The sequence below is a fragment of the Camponotus vicinus genome, unplaced genomic scaffold, assembly GCF_025532165.1.
Source record: "Camponotus vicinus isolate PSW18456_S1 unplaced genomic scaffold, iyCamVici1.0 SCAF_4, whole genome shotgun sequence".
Classification (NCBI taxonomy): Eukaryota; Metazoa; Arthropoda; class Insecta; order Hymenoptera; family Formicidae; genus Camponotus; species Camponotus vicinus.
The window spans coordinates 1020025-1039612 of record NW_028141976.1 but is presented as its reverse complement, the minus strand read 5'-3'; the positions used below and the strand labels follow the sequence as shown (position 1 = coordinate 1039612).

The 19588-nt window shown below is 26.2% G+C and overlaps 2 protein-coding genes and 2 pseudogenes across 4 annotated transcripts; 2 read left to right on the top strand and 2 right to left on the bottom strand.

Moving 5' to 3' along the window:
• Positions 1–1568: 1568 nt before the first annotated feature.
• On the top strand, positions 1569–3993 carry LOC145969826 (protein Skeletor, isoforms B/C-like; annotated as a pseudogene).
• Positions 3994–5490: 1497 nt separating this feature from the next.
• Positions 5491–8433, bottom strand: LOC145970846 (uncharacterized). Of its 2 annotated transcripts, none has more exons than XM_083097847.1 (4): positions 7883–8433; positions 7067–7435; positions 5891–6049; positions 5491–5803 (listed from the first exon to the last, which is right to left on the bottom strand). In XM_083097847.1, exons 1-4 carry the CDS (start codon positions 8416–8418, stop codon positions 5737–5739), a joined length of 1131 nt encoding a protein of 376 aa, XP_082953973.1. In that variant the 5' UTR covers positions 8419–8433; the 3' UTR covers positions 5491–5736. The 2 variants fall into 2 exon arrangements, with proteins under 2 accessions (XP_082953973.1, XP_082953974.1); XM_083097848.1 differs by having other exon boundaries at positions 5491–5800.
• Positions 8434–10798: 2365 nt separating this feature from the next.
• Positions 10799–15352, top strand: LOC145969825 (protein Skeletor, isoforms B/C-like; annotated as a pseudogene).
• Positions 15200–18209, bottom strand: LOC145970970 (uncharacterized). Of its 2 annotated transcripts, none has more exons than XM_083098079.1 (4): positions 17634–18209; positions 16750–17118; positions 15563–15721; positions 15200–15472 (listed from the first exon to the last, which is right to left on the bottom strand). In XM_083098079.1, the coding sequence occupies exons 1-4, from the start codon at positions 18158–18160 to the stop codon at positions 15409–15411; spliced, it is 1119 nt and encodes a 372-aa protein (XP_082954205.1). In that variant the 5' UTR covers positions 18161–18209; the 3' UTR covers positions 15200–15408. The 2 variants fall into 2 exon arrangements, with proteins under 2 accessions (XP_082954205.1, XP_082954204.1); XM_083098078.1 differs by having other exon boundaries at positions 15203–15475.
• Positions 18210–19588: the final 1379 nt, after the last annotated feature.

The following is a 19588-nucleotide window of genomic DNA, read 5'->3' as shown; positions in this document are numbered from 1 at the left end:
CTGTATTTTCTTTATGTATTGCTGCATATATAGTGTATCTTGATATATGTATGTGAAGTACATGTATCAAAGAGCGATTTAAACACATAAATTAGTAATATTTATCTAAAATTTACTACTATTTTTCTTACATTCGTGTAATTTACCGTTCTCGGCCTGATCTTAGCAAGTACATTGTTTTAAAGAGGACCAATCAAATGTTTTATTATGTTGAAAGAATTATTTCTTTAAAATGTTACTATATATAAGTTTTATAAGGTGTCTTTTTATAATATTGATTTATCCATATAGATTTATTATTATCTTTGTCACATGTTCATACTTCTTGATTAAATGAAAAATGTTGGCGCGTTTAATAACGTACCTCATTAAACAGTTGATCGTTATATAAAACTCACATATAAAAATTTTTTATTAAGTGTTGCCTCTCTCTCTCTCTCTCTCTCATCACCAAAAGTGCATCTTATTGTCTTATTATTATTATTTAATATTATCTCATTTTGTTATCTCTGATTTTCTTGTGAGATATTACTATCCTACACATGTTAAACTTTTATGTATTTTTTAAATGTATATATTTTTTTTCAATCAAAGGGCATTACAAATACTACATCTCACTTCCTATCGTCTTTAAGTGTGAATTCTTACGTACACACAGCTGATAGATCTTTTCTGTATTCCCGATATTCGCTTTCTATCATAAATCGTACATTAATGAATACCAAAGAAATAATTTGTTCTAACGAAAAACATACGAAGAATACAGAAACTTGTAAAAGAAAAGGAAAAGGATAATTAAAGATGAATAATTTTATGTAATAATGTAAATATGGATATAAAGAGTTTAAATCTTAACGTGTCTTAATTTTTATTAGTTGTTAATCTGTGTTGTGAATCAATAATTCAATTGATGAAACATTTCTAACAAAGAATTATAATTAATTGCAAATATTACACAATTGATGTTCATATTAAAAATGTTCAATTCTCGCGAATAGTTTTTAATTACAAAGTAAAGATTAATTCTTTTAAAGCATGACTCATCAAATTAATAAAAAAAACATGATAAAGAAGTTAAATATGACAATAAATTTCTGTCCTTTGTAATAATTATAAATAATTGTAATAATTTAAAATATATATTATCACATTTATTTAATAATGTTATTTTATTTCAGATTACAACAATTTTATATTATTTTCATTATATATATATATATATATATATATATATATATATATATATATATATATATATCCAATCAATGCATGTCAACAAATTCAAAACATATACTGAAACATAATATCTGTTTAAATATTTTTGGTAATACATGAACGACATGTTAAGAAAACTATCATCCCATCAGTAATAGACTCATGTCATAAAATATGTTATCAGATATTATATTTCATATATATATATATATATATAATTTGATCCACCCGCGCCTCAAAAAATATCACAGCTGTCGAAAAGATCTTACAATGTCTCGTCAGAACCCATTGTGATTTTGGATTTGAAAACAATCAGCATATCACAATTCATCTACGATGGGCAACATGTAGATATGTATTTCTGGGTCGATCTTGGTCCGCAACCATCTAGCAAGGGCGACAATGTACACGATGAATACGGATACTAAGAGAGAAATAATAGAGAATATTATAATTTCTAAAAATCTATTAAAATACACATTTTTTTTGATAATTATTGTATTCAAAGCCTGTATCCTAAAACGTAGAAAAAGCATTTTTTTCTACTTTTTAGCATAGATTTTCTTAAATCATATACAATAACAAAGACATCATATTAGAACTGTCGGGTAATATGATGGTTTTTAACATAGATAGATTGAGTATTTTTGACGTAAAAATTAATCGAATTATGGTGCCATTATTATGGAATCCGATGGACTCAATACCGCCATCATTGATGAAAAATTATCAACCAAACGTAATCTTTTCCGAATTGCGTTCACCTATATAAGCGATATCAAGTTGCCTGAGAAACCTTCGGCCCGCAGATTACCATTTAATTAGATAGATCGAGTCGGTACGTATATTAACGTAAATTATACATAGGTGTTATTATTTTAAGAAAATTATTAATATATTATGTGGGAATAAAGTTTAATTATTTTCACGTTTTTAGCCGAAGATGAGTACATGGTTTTTGGATTGTCCGATTCGGAGGACTCGAGTCAAATGGAAGGTGCAGACGTAGCCATTGGATATATAGACGATACCCGTAGTTATGCTACGGACTACAATATTACAGCAAAGGCGCCAGTGCGGAAAATTGTTTAATGTGATTCTATGAAAAAAAGAAAAAGTAACGATAGACAATATAAATATCTGAATGATTTCAGTGTGGGAAAGTTCTCGACCAGTACAAAGGCGTTTGTAGAGACGAGCTTTTTGGCGGTTTGGATAACAATAAGCTCTACACCGCGGTAAGAGAGAACGGTGTCAACGTCATCACGTATAGACGTACACTTATTTCACGTCAGTTATACGGGAGCTAGCACATTTCTCCCATACAAACATGTTGTATATATATAATTTTATTTTTATAGCCGATCCTAGAGACAAAGATTTTCCTATGGATTAAATCGGTATATGTGATTTGGGCTTTGCGCAGACTCGATAAAATTAATAACGAACCGAGCTTTCACGATTTGTATCCAAGAAGCGACGTAGTACTCGAATTAAATCTTAAAGAAGCAGAGAATACATGCGATCATTGATTTTACAGTGATCAGCAGCAAACTCTCTCGGAAGTGCGAAGAATTTAAAACGTTTCTTTATTTTATAATCGAATTGCGATTTTTTTATTTTAATCACGTTTCTCATTCTCTTTTTAAAGAACCTTGGTAAAAAACAGAAATAATTGACAGAAGCGTTCCAACTTTCCGAGCTACTATTGGACCCTCTGAAGAAAGAAAAGCATCAGCGTAATCGGGGTATATCAGGGAATCACGGGTATAAATTTCCTGATATTTTTAGACTCGTAGTTAGATTGTTTTACAATACATTAAATTAATAAAGTTTTTATTTATAGGAAAACCAGGTAAATCTTGCCTGGTATATCGAAGGTGTGTTGATACCTGAGTTGTACTTACGACGCGGATTAACGTACAGCTTTCGTGTTTACGGCAGAAATAATCCGCACAGCGCAAACTTGTATCATCCTTTAATAATAACCGATGATCCTCACGGAGGATACGATACGCTCAGCGATCTTGCGTAAAGTAAGATTAGGGTGTTAGCTGGAATTGAATTTACTCGAAGAGGCCGACCGCGACCGACCGCGGGTTGGTAGATTTATTCACTCTGCCTCTTATACCGCAATAAATACTGTTAGTTATATGATTATAGTGTAGAAATAACAAATAAGGCAAGTTATTTTGTTTAGGTATGCATAACGGTCGAGATAGAAGACTGGATGATTCTTTTCCGTCATTTAAAAAATTCAATAGAACTCTCCATGCAAATCTGCGAGCCAGGTAAAGACTGTTTCTCGAATAAATCCGATTTATCGAACGTCATTTCGAACTTTTATCTCACGTCACACAAATTTAAACTGACTAAACTTTCGAAATACTCGTGTTTTTAATACCATAAAAATGAATCTTACTTATAAAAATGACTATATTCATAGGAGACGGTGGGATTTTAACAGTGAGTCCGAATTCATCATGACCCAAACTAGTTTATTACAACTCGTTTACTCATCCAAACATGGGATGGAAGATTCACGTAATCGATTCTTACACAAGGAATAGTGTGACTGCACGTAAGTTATCATTATATTATTACAATAATTGTGATGAGTAACGATAACTTATGTGCAGTGATTGTGTTTTCTCATCTATGATAAAGTTAAATATAATATAAGGAAGATATATTATGTCGAAAATTTTTTGCAACTTACAAAAAGATACATAGAATCAAAATTTGCTAGTTGTACAATTTATACCAAATTAGCATGTGCATCGCGATAATACAATGTAAAGATGATAAAAATCACCATGTATTATTTTTCTTGAGTTATATTAAGCAATTAATAGTTCCTAAAATAAGTTGCGTTCGTTATAAAAATTTGTATAATTAATAAAATATAATAAAATGTATAATTAATAATTGTATAATTAATAAAATATAATAATATAATAACAAATTGAAGAACAAGTGAGTAAAAAAGTGGAAGAAAAACTCATTAAATTGTTGCAATACTCTTTTATTCTTTATTAAATAGGATGTCGTGAATATAACACAATATGAAAGATAATATTGTATGTATTAAATATATGCATACGCAATTTATGTCGTATTTGCTTTAATGGTAAGTTATAAAACTAATCAAAATAAAAAGAAAGAAAAAAACAGCTTTAATTAAAGAAACGATTCGATTACATATATTAAATATGAATATTAAAGAAATTGTATCTTTAGAGAGATTAAGAAATAATTTTGTGTTAAAAACTGATTAATGTAAATAATCAAATTGACAGAGAAAGGGAATGCGTAAAATAAATGTTAAATATCCATTACAATGAGATTTTAACATTCATTAAACATTATTATTTAAGATCACTGTTTCATTAATGAAAACGTGTTAATGTTACATTATTTTTATTAAAATTAATGCATCATATGTTTATTTATTTTGGCATATATTTCCCCTTGCACTTTTTATTGTTTCTAAAGTTATTATTATAATTATAATTATTATGATTATAATTACGATTATAATTATAATTATAATTATGATTGCAAAATTAAAAGTAACACTAAAATGGAACATATAAATTAATTGTATGTATTCATACATACCATTCCATTTTAGATTATATTATATATGTACATATATATATATATATATAACAATGTAAATTTATAAATATATATAAATACATATATATATATATGTATAAAAAGAGTATATATATATATATATATATATATATATATATATATATGTGTGTGTATTCATATATATGTATACTGTTGATATTTGTATTCCATTTTTGTATTACCTTTAATATTAATATTCATATTAATAATACCTCTGTAAACAATGTATACTGCAATAAAAGTCTCATATGCTTTATAATTAATACTATTTTAAATTCAAATATCTTCACGTCACTTTCTGCGATCACACTAAATATTATGAGATAAAAAGAGTAGAAAGAACAATAAGTAAAATTGATCGAAAAAACGCTAACAGCCACATTAATGTTACAACAAAATGAACAAATAATTACTTATCATAATTACTCGCATTAATTTTCTCACTTAATTTTTCAGATAACGTTTTACGAAATTTATGTTTTACACAAAGCATCAAAAATTCATGAAAGCAATTTAATGTGTAATATAATAATTTTAGCAAAGTCAATAATCTAATTAAAATCAGAATTTAAAGTTAACTAATACATGTAACGATGTCATAAACTAATAATTAATACATGTAGTGTATATAGATATCGTATGTATGTAGATATCAATAAAAAACTCCTTCAAAATTTTGAATCTCTGCTTCTCTGCTTGAATTATGTTAAGAATTGTTTTTATTGTTTTCATTGTATTCAATAAAATGATCTGCAAAGATAAGAGAACAGTAAGAGAACATCAAGAACCTGGATTACAGATGAATTATCAGAACCAGATCTAGACATCGCATTCGGCTGTTGGAGCGATCTTGCAGTGTTACTTGATGTAGCAGTATCACTAATCATCATCTTCAATAGACTCAGAATCGAATTTTCTTCGCTTACTGGGACGTTCTTGACAGCTGCTACAAGAAGAATATTGCTGGGATTAGATCTGCTGCTTGATTCAGTATCTTTAGTATTCATCTATTAGAATTTGAAAAATTACTTACGAGCTCGTTGATGGAGCAGTAGCGATATCTAAACTAGATATTTCAGGAGAATTTGTAACTTCGGAAACGTTCTGATGATCCTCAAAATAAGTTTTAACGAATAGATCCAGATCGTCAAGTACCTGCTGGTAGTTACTTGGTAAAGTATCTTTATCTTGTCTATTAAAAATTGAAAAATTATTTGAATTACTTATTAATTTACACAGAATATAAAATAAAATTTCTGGATTAATTAGTACGGTAAAAATGCATAAATGGTTACACATCACTGATTTTATCGCCGCTTAGATGTTATAGAGGAGATTATCTCGAGTAATTCTCCGCAAAAATTAAGTGGGAGAGAGTATTGATTTAGAAGATATAACAAGTTTGACAATTTTAATACTTTCCTTAAACAATATTAAAAAGTGTTAAAATTGTCAAATTTTAACTTATTATATCTTATAAACCTGTTATATCTTATATAAACTCTTGTCGTATAATATAAACTTATCTTATATAAACTTGTTATATCTTACAAACTTTAACTGTTATATTTTATAAATCAATGATATTTCTTATTTTTTATACATTTTTACCATCATTATTATAAAATCTAGCTTTACTTGTATGTACGCAATATATATTAACAAGTCCTTCAACCATTATTTTTTAATACAATACTTTTATAAAAATATCATCGAAAATGAATATTCGATATTCTCAAAACAATTCCAAATCCAAATATAAAAATTCTTAAAAGCGATTAATTAATTTTTAAAATAATTATTTTATTCTAAGTTTTAAAATTATTATTTAATTTTTTAAACAATCGCTCAAGAATTTTTATATTTAGATTTGAAATTGTTTTGAGAATATCGAATATTCAAGTTAATCTGTCATAATATTTTGATTATGTTATGATAATTTATTAAATAAACTGTTATGATAATTTAAACTATTATGATATTTTGATATAATAACAACCTAACAATAAAAGTTAAAAATTAACTCGAATATATACAAAACATTTGTCAAAACTATTTGTCAAAAATATTTGTAAATACGTGTTATACATATCTAAATTGTATAATTTTAATTTCCGTGATACACGCACATTCTTCTTATTATATACAAAAGTGTATATGTATAGTTGATTTAAAAGTGATAATTTAGTAATATTCATCTTTCTCTTACTCTTGGTTTTCCAAAGGAACTGAATCGTTATACTGATCGACTATACGATTGATCATATTTTCAATATCGACATTTGAAGGAATATTGTCTGCACATTTATTACATTCCTTATTTGCCTCTGTTGTTTTGGATTCTTCACTGTCATGATGGACAAGACCAGAACTGGTAGATGATTTGAAGCTGGATTGAACAGTAGCATACTTATATTTCGCAAAAGAAAGTCCTATGAATTTTTTACAAGCACTTAGTGGATTGTAATCAGGATTTCCAGACAAAACATTAGAATCAGAAGGTGGCGTCGGATGACCAGTTAAAGATACATTTTCAATATTTTTAGGAAATGAAGAATTTCTGAAACGATTTACTAATCTGCAATAAAAAAATAAAAATTGCTGGATTAATCAATCTCATATCTATCTTCAATTATGTATACAATATATGTATATTATCAAGCACAAAATATTATCGAAAACTTTTGTGTATATATATATATATATCGGGTAAAAATTTCAATATACAAATATAAAATTTTTACCCGATTATTTAAAACATTTTCATATTTCTTCACAATTTATGTTTATGTAAAGCAAATTATCTCTCTCGATTACGAATCTAATCGTTACTAAATTTTAAATTTATATGTATATATTATGATATTTCGACGTAACAACTTAACATTAAACTATATTGATCCATACATACAAAATCTTTGTAATAAACAATTTCTAAATATCTGGATTTTATAATTTTATCTATGATATATAAATGAATAGAAAAAGAATTAAATCAATATATATAATATTCAATTTCTCTTACTCTTGAACAGGAGCGATTTCCAAAGGAAGGTTTTCTAAGCCATGCTGGATCAAATGCTTTACCCAGCTGATACCGTTGTTATGTGATAAAGGATTTGAACTCTTACATGTTTTGCACCGCTTTATTGTTATCACTTCATACTTCGTATCGTAATCTTCTTTACAATACATCAGTTTCTCTATCCATTCTTTAAGATCCGTCCAATTACTTTTATGAACGCCATGAAATTTATTTAAATGGTCTGTCATTTCAGACGAAATCCCGTGTGTTATTGCATAGAATGGAAGATCGCACCGTTTGCACGTTGCTGTTCTCTTTGAAATATCATAAGAATAATATATATCCAAATTTATATTCAAATTTGAACTTTGGATATTTCTTGTATAAATTTTATCATGCTCAGTGTCCAGATGAATCTTCAATGCTGTATCTTTGTGTAGGATAGTCTTAAGAATTGTATCACAAATATCGCATATTACATTATGCATACTTATTTCCGTAAAATAATTCCATTGCCAGCCCCTCTTTTCAGACATGATGTTCGTTATGTTTCACAGATCGAACTACTAAATAAGAATGTTTTGAAGATACAGTACAGAAATAATAAAAGCTTATGTATAGAAAAAAAGAAAGACAGATTTCGAAAAGATGTGTGATTGTATAAATATAAATATTGATACACCGTCTAAATCTAGCTAACATATTTGTCTGATTTGTATTTATTTAACAATATTAATTTATAATAGATGAAGAGATTCTCGTAAAATATCACATCGATATATTTTTATTTATACCGTGGACAATTAAAGTTAAAAATTACAATCACAATTTCTTAAAACCGATTATATAATATTGCCTTTCCAATTAGATTTACATTTATATATTCGTTATTAAATTTTTGAATCTGTTATTAAACTTTCACTGAAATTTTCGATAACCTGCATTCAAGTATATTTGACAAAAATTAAAACAATAGGAATATAAATAGTAATCAATATTAAATTTTCTTTTCAATATACCAAATTTAATAATAAATTCTCAATTTAACTATAAATTTTTCTGTAATTTTTCTGTGTTATCATTTCTTTATTATTAATAGATAAAAGTTGTTATTTTATTAGAATTTTAATTAAAATATTCATATAAGAACTCAAGTATTTATATATAATTTTAATTATTATTCAGATTAAAAAATTTTTACCTAATTACTTAGATATTTATTTCTATTTTTTCAATTTTAGAAATTATTGGTTATATTTGAATTATAAATAAGTGATAAATTTTTGAATTGTTGTATCTAGATGAAACATTAGTTTGATTCCAATACTCATAATATTTGTTAAACGCAAGTGCGATATGTTTTTCGAATAATATTTGTGAAACAAATATTAGACATCTGAATTTTATATTCGTCTTCATAATCATACGTTTTTTAAATTATATTTTGTTTATTTTATTACAATAAATATACAAACTGTTTTATTTATCGAGATCTATCACTCCTTTAAGTTTGTCGCAAATGTCCGGAAACACCCTGTATATATTAATATTTTTATGTATTACATTTCTGCATTTTATTTATGTATTTCTGCATATGTAGTGTATCTTGATATATGTATGTGTATGTGAAGTACATGTATCAAAGAACGATTTAACACATAAATTAGTAATATTTATCTAAAATTTACTACTATTTTTCTTATTTTCGTGTAATTTACCGTTCTTGGCCTGATCTTAGCAAGTACATTGTTTTAATGAGGACCAATCGAATGTTTTATTATGTTGAAAGAATTATTTCTTAGGAAAATGTTACTATATATAAGTTTTATACGGTGTCTTTTTATAATATTGATTTATCCATATAGATTTATTATTATATTTGTCACATGTTCATACTTCTTGATTAAATGAAAAATGTTGGCGCGTTTAATAACGTACCTCATTAAACAGTTGATCGTTATATATAACTCACATATAAAAATTGCATCTTATTGTCTTATTATTATTATTTAATATTATCTCATTTTGTTATGTCTGATTTTCTTGTGAGATATTATTATCATGCACATGTTAAACTTTTATGTATTTTTTAAATGTATATATTTTTTTTCAATCAAAGGGCATTACAAATACTACATCTTACTTCCTATCGTCTTTAAGTGTGAATTCTTACGTACACACAGCTGATAGATCTTCTCTGTATTCCCGATATTCATTTTCTATCATAAATCGTACATTAATGAATACAAAAGAAATAATTTGTTCTAACGAATAACATACGAAGAATACAGAAACTTGTAAAAGAAAAGGAATAGGATAATTAAAGATGAATAATTTTATGTAAAAATGTAAATATGGATATAAAGAGTTTAAATCTTAACGTGTCTTAATTTTTATAATTGTTGTTAATCTGTGATGTGAATCAATAATTCAATTGATGAAACATTTGTAACAAAGAATTATAATTAATTGCAAATATTACACAATTGATGTTCATATTAAAAATGTTCAATTCTCGCGAATAGTTTTGAATTACAAAGTAAAGATTAATTCTTTTAAAGCATGAATCATCAAATTAATAAAAAAAACATGATAAAGAAGTTAAATATGACAATAAATTTCTGTCCTTTGTAATAATTATAAATAATTGTAATAATTTAAAATATATATTATCACATTTATTTAATAATGTCATTTTATTTCAGATTACAACAATTTTATATTATTTTCATTATATATATATATATATATATATATATATATATATATATATATATATATATATCCAATCAATGCATGTCAATAAATTCAAAACATATACTGAAATATAATATCTGTTTAAATATTTTTGGTAATACATGAGCAACATGTTAAGAAAATTATCATCCCATCAGTAATAGACTCATGTCATAAAATATGTTATCAGATATTATATTTCATATATATATATATATATATATATATATATCCATTGTGATTTTGGATTTGAAAACAATCAGCATATCACAATTCATCTACGATGGGCAACATGTAGATACATATTTCTGAGTCGATCTTGGTCCGCAACCATCTAGCAAGGGTGACAATGTACCCGATGAATACGAATACTAGGAGAGAAGTAATAGAGAATATTATAGTATCTAAAAATCTATTAAAATACACATTTTTTTTGATAATTATTGTATTCAAAGCCTGTATCCTAATACGTAGAAAAAGCATTTTTTTCTACTTTTTAGCATAGATTCTCTTAGAGCATATACAATAACATATACGTCATATTAGAACTGTCGAGTAATATGATGGTTTTTAACATAGATAAATTGAGTATTTTTGACGTAAAAACTAAATCGAATTATGGTGCCATTATTATGGAACCCGATGGACTCAATACCGCCATCATTGATGAAAAATTATCAAGCAAACGTAATCTTTTCCGAATGCGTTCACCTTTATAAGCGATATCAAGTTGCCTGAAAAATCTTCGGCCCGCAGATTATCATTTAACGAGATAGATCGAGTCGGCACGTATATTAATGTAAATTATACATCGGTGTTATTACTTAAAGAAAATTATTAATATATTATGTGGGAACAAATTTTAATTATTTTTACGTTTTTAGTCGAATATGAATACATGGTTTTTGGATTGTCCGATTCGGAGGACTCGAGTCAAATGGAAGGTGCAGACGTCGGTGTAGCCATTGGATATATGGACGATACCCGTAGATATGTTACGGACTACAATATTACAGCAAAGGCGCCAGTGCGGAAAATTGTTTAATGTGATTCTATGAAAAAAAGAAAAAGTAACGATAGACAATATAAATATCTGAATGATTTCAGTGTGGGAAAATTCTCGACCAGTACAAACGCGTTTGTAGAGACGAGCTTTTTGGCAGTTTGAATAACAATCAGCGTTACACCGCGGTAAGAGAGAACGGAATCAACGTCATCACATATAGGCTTATTTCATGTGAGTTATACGAGAGCTAGCACATTTCTCACATACAAACATGTTGTAATATATAATTTTATTTTTATAGCTGATCCTAAAGACAAAGATTTTCCCATGGATTAAACCGGTATATGTGATTTGGGCATTGGGCAGACTCGATAAAATTAATAACGAACCAAGCTTTCACGATTTGTATCCAAGAAGCGAATACGTAGTACTCGAATTAAATCTTAAAGAAGCAGACAATACATGCGATCATTAATTTTACAGAGATCAGCAGCAAACTCTCTCGGAAGTGCGAAGAATTTAAAACGTTTCTTTATTTTATAATCGAATTGCGATTTTTTTATTTTAATCACGTTTCTCATTCTCTTTTTAGAGAACCTTGGAAAAAACAGAAATAATTGACAGAAGCGTTTGAACTTTCCGAGCAACTATTGGACCCTCTGGAGAAGGAAAAGGATTTCTGGAAACCACGGGTATAAATTTCCTGATCTATTTAGACTCGTACTTAGATTGTTTTACAATACATTAAATTAATAATGTTTATATTTACAGGAAAACCATCGGTAAATCTTGCCTGGTACATCGAAGGTGCGCTGATACCCGAGTTGCACTTACGACGCGGATTAACGTACAGCTTTCGTGTTTACGGCGGAAATAATCCGCACAGCGCAAACGTGTACCATCCTTTAATAATAACCGATGATCCTCACGGAGGATACGATACGCTCAGCGATCTTGCGCAAAGTAAGATTAGGGTGTTAGCTGGAATTGAATTTACTAGAACAGGCTGACCGCGACCGACCGCGGGGGTTGGTAGATTCATTCACTCTCCCTCTTATACCGCAATAGACACTGTTTGTTATATGAATAGTGTAGAAATAGCAAATAAGGCAAGTTATTTTGTTTCGATAAGCATAACGATCGAGATAGAAGATTGAATGATTCTTTTCCGTCATTTAAAAAATTCAATAGAACTCTGCATGCAAATCTGCGAGCCAAATAAAGACTGTTTCTCGAATAAATCCGATTTATCGAACGTCATTTCGAACTTTTATCTCATGTCACACAAATTTAAACTGACTAAACTTTCGAAATACTCGTGTTTTTATTACCATAAAATGAATCTTGCTTATATAAATGACTGTATTCGTAAGAGACGGTGAGATTTTAACAGTGAGTCCGAATTCATCGCGACCCGAGCTGATTTATTACAACTTGTTTACTCATCCAAACATGGGATGGAAGATTCACGTAATCGATACTTACACAAGGAATAGTGCGACTGCACGTAAGTTATGATAACTTATGTGCAGTGATTGTGTTTTCTCATCTATGATAAAGTTAAATATAATATAAGGAAGATATATTATGTCGAAAACTTCTTGCAACTTACAAAAAGATACATAGAATCAAAATTCGCTAGTTTTACAACTTATACCAAATTAGCATGTACATCGCGATAATACAATGTAAAGATGATAAAAATCACCATGTATTATTTTTCTTGAGTTATATTAATAGTATTATTTATATTGAGTTATATTAGTAGTTCCTACAATAAGTTGCGTTCGTTATAAAAATTTGTATAATTAATAAAATATAATAAAATGTATAATTAATAATTGTATAATTAATAAAATATAATAATATAATAACAAATTGAAGAACAAGTGAGTAAAAACGTGGAAGAAAAACTCATTAAATTGTTGCAATATTCTTTTATTCTGCTTATTAAATAGGATGTCGTGAATATAACACAATATGAAAGATAATATTGTATGTATTAATATGCAATTATATATGCATACGCAATTTATGTCGTATTTGCTTTAATGGTAAGTTATAAAAGTAATCAAAATGGAAAGAAAGAAAGAAACAACTTTAATTAAAGAAACGCTTCGATTACATATATTAAATATGAATATTAAAGATATTGTTACTTTAGAATATCTTTAGAGAGATTAAGAAATGGTTTTGTATTAAAAACTGAATGTAAATGTAATGTAAATAATCATCAAATTGACAGAGAAAAGGAATGCGTAAAATAAATCTTAAATATCCATTACAATGAGATTTTACCATTCATTAAACATTATTATTTAAGATCACTGTTTCATTAATGAAAACGTGTTAATGTTACATTATTTTTATTAAAATTAATGCATCATATGTTTATTTATTTTGGCATATATTTCCCCATGCACTTTTTATTGTTTCTAAAGTTATCATTATAATTAAGTTTCTAAAACTTTTTAAAATTATAAACATGTTTCTAAAATTAATATTATAATTATAATTATTATGATTATAATTACGATTATAATTATAATTTAATTATGATTGCAAAATTAAAAGTAACACTAAAATGGAGCATATAAATTAATTGCATGTATTCATAAATATCATTCCATTTTAGATTATATTATATATGTATATATATATATATATATATATATATATATATACACAAACATACATATTATATATATATATATATATATATATATATATATATATATATATAAATTTATAAATATATATAAATACATATATATATATATATATATATATATATATATATATATAAAGAGTATATATATATATATATATATATATATATATATATATGTATGTATGTATGTATGTATGTATGTAGGTATGTATGTATGTATGTATGTATATATATATATATATATATATATATATATATATATGTATGTATGTATGTATGTATATATATATATATATATATATATATATATATATATATATGTATGTATATATATATATGTATGTATATATATATATGTATGTGTGTATTCATATATATGTATACTGTTGATATTCGTATTCCATTTTTGTATTACCTTTAATATTAATATTCATATTAATAATACCTCTGTAAACAATGTACACTGCAATAAAAGTCTCATATGCTTTATAATTAATACTACTTTAAATTCGAATATTTTCACGTCGCTTTCTGCGATCACACTAAATATTATGAGATAAAAAAAGTAGAAAGAACAATAAGTAAAATTGACCGAAAAAACGCTAACACCGCCATATTAATGTTACAAAAAAATGAACAAATAATTACTTATCATAATTACTCGCATTAATTTCCTCACTTAATTTTTCCTATAACATTTTACCAAATTTATGTTTTACACAAAGCATCAAAAATTCATGAAAGCAATTTAATGTGTAATGTAATAATTTTAGCAAAGTCAATAATCTAATTAAAATCAGAATTTAAAGTTAACTAATACATGTAACGATGTCATAAACTAATAATTAATACATGTAGTGTATATAGATATCGTATGTATGTAGGTATAATTAATATCTCGTTCAAAATTTTGAATCTTTGCTTCTCTGCTTGAATTATGTTAAGAATTGTTTTTATTGTTTTCATTGTATTCATTAAAATGATCTGCAAAGATAAGAGAACAGTAAGAGAACGTCAAGAACCTGGATTACAGATGAATTATCAGAATCAGATCTAGACATCGCATTCGGCTGTTGGAGCGATCTTGCGGTGTTACTTGATGTGGCAGTATCACTAATCATCTTCTTCAATAGACTCAGAATCGAATTTTCTTCGTTTACTGGGACGTTCTTGACAGCTGCTACAAGAAGAATATTGCTGGGATTAGATCTGCTGCTTGATTCAGTATCTTTAGTATTCATCTATTAGAAGTTGAAAAATTACTTACGAGCTCGTTGATGGAGCAGTAGCGATATCTAAACTAGATATTTCAGGAGAATTTGTAAGTTCGGAAACGTTCTGATGATCCTCAAAATAAGTTTCAAAGAATAGATCCAGATCGTCAAGTACCTGCTGGTAGTTACTTGGTAAAGTATCTTTATCTTGTCTATTAAAAATTGAAAACTTATTTGAATTATTTATTAATTTACACAGAATATAAAATAAAAATTTCTGGATTAATTAGTACGCTAAAAATGCATAAATGGTTACACATCACTGATTTTATCGCCGCTTAGATGTTATAGAGGAGATTATCTCGAGTAATTCTCCGCAAAAATTAAGTGGGAGAGAGTATTGATTTAGAAGATATAACAAGTTTGACAATTTTAACACTTTTCTTAAACAATATTAAAATGTGTTAAAATTATCAAATTTTAACTTATTATATCTTATAAACCTGTTATATCTTATATAACAGGTCTTATAAACTCTTGTCGTATAATATAAACTTATCTTATATAAACTTGTTATATCTTACAAACTTTAACTGTTATATTTTATAAATCAATGATATTTCTTATTTTTTATACATTTTTACCATCATTATTATAAAATCTAGCTTTACTTATGTGCGCAATATATATTAACAAGTCCTTCAACCATTATTTTTTAATATAATACTTTTATAAAAATATCATCGAAAATGAATATTCGATATTCTCAAAGCAATTCCAAATCCAAATATAAAAATTCTTAAAAGCGATTAATTAATTTTTAAAATAATTATTTTATTGTAAGTTTTAAAATTATTATTTCATTTTTTAAACAATCGCTCAAGAATTTTTATATTTAGATTTGAAATTGTTTTGAGAATATCGAATATTCAAGTTAATCTGTCATAATATTTTGATTATGTTATGATAATTTATTAAATAAACTGTTATGATAATTTAAACTATTATGATATTTTGATATAATAACAACCTAACAATAAAAGTTAAAAATTAACTCGAATATATACAAAATATTTGTCAAAACTATTTGTCAAAAATATTTGTAAATACGTGTTATACATATCTAAATTTTATAATTTTAACTTCCGTGATACACGCACATTCTTCTTATTGTATACAAAAGTGTATATGTATAGTTGAGTTAAAAGTGATAATTTAGTAATATTCATCTTTCTCTTACTCTTGGTTTTCCAAAGGAACTGAATCGTTATACTGATCGACTATACGATTGATCATCTTTTCAATATCGTCATTTGAAGGAATATTGTCTGCACATTTATTACATTCCTTATTTGCCTCTGTTGTTTTGGATTCGTCACTGTCATGATGGACAAGACCAGAACTGGTAGATGATTTGAAGCTGGATTGAACAACAGCAGACTTATATTTGGCAAAAGAAAGTCCTATGAATTTTTTACAAGCACTTAGTGGATTGTAATCAGGATTTCCAGACAAAACATTAGAATCAGAAGGTGGCGTCGGATGACCAGTTAAAGATACATTTTCAACATTTTTAGGAAATGAAAAATTTCTGAAACGATATACTAATCTGCAATAAAAAAATAAAAATTGCTGGATTAATCAATCTCATATCTATCTTCAATTATGTGTACAATATATGTATATTATCAAGCTCAAAATAACATCGAAAACTTTTATATATATATATATATATATATATATAAATTATATATATATTATATATAAATTATATATATATATATATATATATATATATATTCAAAAATTTAAATATACAAATATAAAAATTTTTACCCGATTATTTAAAACATTTTCATATTTATTCACAATTTATGTTTATGTAAAGCAAATTATCTTTCTCAATTACGAAACTAATCGAGAGATTTTACTAAATTTTAAGTGTATATGTATATATTATGATATTTCGACATAACAACTTAACAATAAACTATATTGATCCAAACATACAAAATCTTTGTAATAAACAATTTCTAAATATCTGGATTTTATAATTTTATCTATGATATATAAATGAATAAAAAAAGAATTAAATCAATATATATAATATTCAATTTCTCTTACTCTTGAACAGGAGCGATTTCCAAAGGAAGGTATTCTAAGCCATGCTGGATCAAATGCTTTACCCAGCTGATACCGTTGTTATGTGATAAAGGATTTGAACTCCTACATGTTTGGCACCGCATTATTGTCATCACTTCATAATTCCTAACGTAATCTTGTCTACAATTGTTCATATGTCTACATATCCATTTTATAAGATCCGTCCAATTATCTTTACGAACGTCATGAAATTTATTTAAATGGTCTGTCATTTGAGACGAAATCCTGTGTGTCATTGGATAGAATGGAAGTTCGCACCGTTTGCATGTTGCTGTTCTCTTTGAAATATCATAAGAATAATATATATCCAAATTTGAACTTTCGATATTTTTTGTATAAATTTTATCATGCTCAGCGTCCAGATGAATCTTCAATGCTCTTTCTTTGTGTAGGGTAGTCTTAAGAATTGTATCACAAATATCACATATTACGTTATGCATACTTATTTCCGTAAAATAATTCCATTGCCAGCCCCTCTTTTCAGACATGATGTTCGTTATGTTTCACAGATCGAACTACTAAATAAGAATGTTTTGAAGATACAGTATAGAAATAATAAAAGCTGGTGTATAGAAAAAGTGAAAGACAGATTGCGAAAAGACGTGTGATTATATAAATATAAATATTGATACACCGTCTAAATCTAGCTAACATATTTGTCTGATTTGTATTTATTTAACAATATTATTTTATAATAGATGAAGAGATTCTCCTAAAATATCACATCGATATATTTTTATTTATACTGTGGACAATTAAAGTTAAAAATTACAATCACAATTTCTTAAAACCGATTATATAATATTGCCTTTCCAATTAAATTTATATATTCGTTATTAAATTTTTGAATCTGTTATTAAACTTTCACTGAAATTTTCGATAACCTGCATTCAAGTATATTTGACAAAAATTAAAACAATAGGAATATAAATAGTAATCAATATTAAATTTTCTTTTCAATATACTAAATTTAATAATAAATTCTCAATTTAACAATAAATTTTTCTTTAGTCATTTCTTTATTATTAATAGATTCTTTATTATTAATAGATTCTTTATTATTAATAGATGAAAGTTGTTATTTTATTAGAATTTTAATTAAAATATTCATAAGAACTCAAGTATTTATATATAATTTTAATTATTATTCAGATTAAAAAATTTTTACCTAATTACTTAGATATTTATTTCTATTTTTTCAATTTTAGAAATTATTGGTTATATTTGAATTATAAATAAATGATAAATTTTTGAATTGTTGTATCTAGATGAAACATTAGTTTGATTCCAATACTTATAATATTTGTTAAACGCAAGTGCGATATGTTTTTCGAATAATATTTGTGAAACAAATATTAGACATCTGAATTTTATATTCGTCTTCATATACATACGAGGATGGCCCTGATACATGGATTTACATGCACACACATATCATTATATGTATATATGTATGTATGTATGTATATGTATTTATTTTTTCCATATATATATATACACAGGGTGTTTCCGGACATTTGCGACAAATTTAAAGGTGTGATAGATTTCGATAAATTTTTGTTAAGCAACTCGTGTCTGGCGATGCCTCCTTAAGGCGCCAGGCTGCGATGAATGCTATTTGATTTCAATGTGGTTAGATAAAAATAAAAATATCATACGTTTTTTAAATTATATTTTGTTTATTTTATTACAATAAATGTTCAAATTGTTTCATTTATTGAGATCTATCACTCCTTTAAGTTTATCGCAAATGTCCGGAAACACCCTGTATATATTAATATCTATATGTATTACATTTCTGTATTTTATTTATGTATTTCTGCATATGTAGTGTATCTTGATATATGTACGTGAAGTACATGTATCAAAGAGCGATTCAAAGAAATAAATTAGTAATATTTATCTAAAATTTACTG

Bases quoted from the DNA above. Each gene is read 5' to 3' on its own strand.
- LOC145970846 (XM_083097847.1), bottom strand. From the start codon at position 8,418: ATGTCTGAAAAGAGGGGCTGGCAATGGAATTATTTTACGGAAATAAGT. The intron at 6,050-7,066 runs GTAAGAGAAAGA...AATTTTTAATAG, and splicing joins GTTCCTTTGGAAAACCAAGA to ACAAGATAAAGATACTTTAC. The intron at 5,804-5,890 runs GTAAGTAATTTT...TTCTTCTTGTAG, and splicing joins ACTGCTCCATCAACGAGCTC to CAGCTGTCAAGAACGTCCCA.
- LOC145970970 (XM_083098078.1), bottom strand. From the start codon at position 18,160: ATGTCTGAAAAGAGGGGCTGGCAATGGAATTATTTTACGGAAATAAGT. The intron at 17,119-17,633 runs GTAAGAGAAATT...TTTTTATTGCAG, and splicing joins GAAATCGCTCCTGTTCAAGA to ATTAGTATATCGTTTCAGAA. The intron at 15,722-16,749 runs GTAAGAGAAAGA...AATTTTTAATAG, and splicing joins GTTCCTTTGGAAAACCAAGA to ACAAGATAAAGATACTTTAC.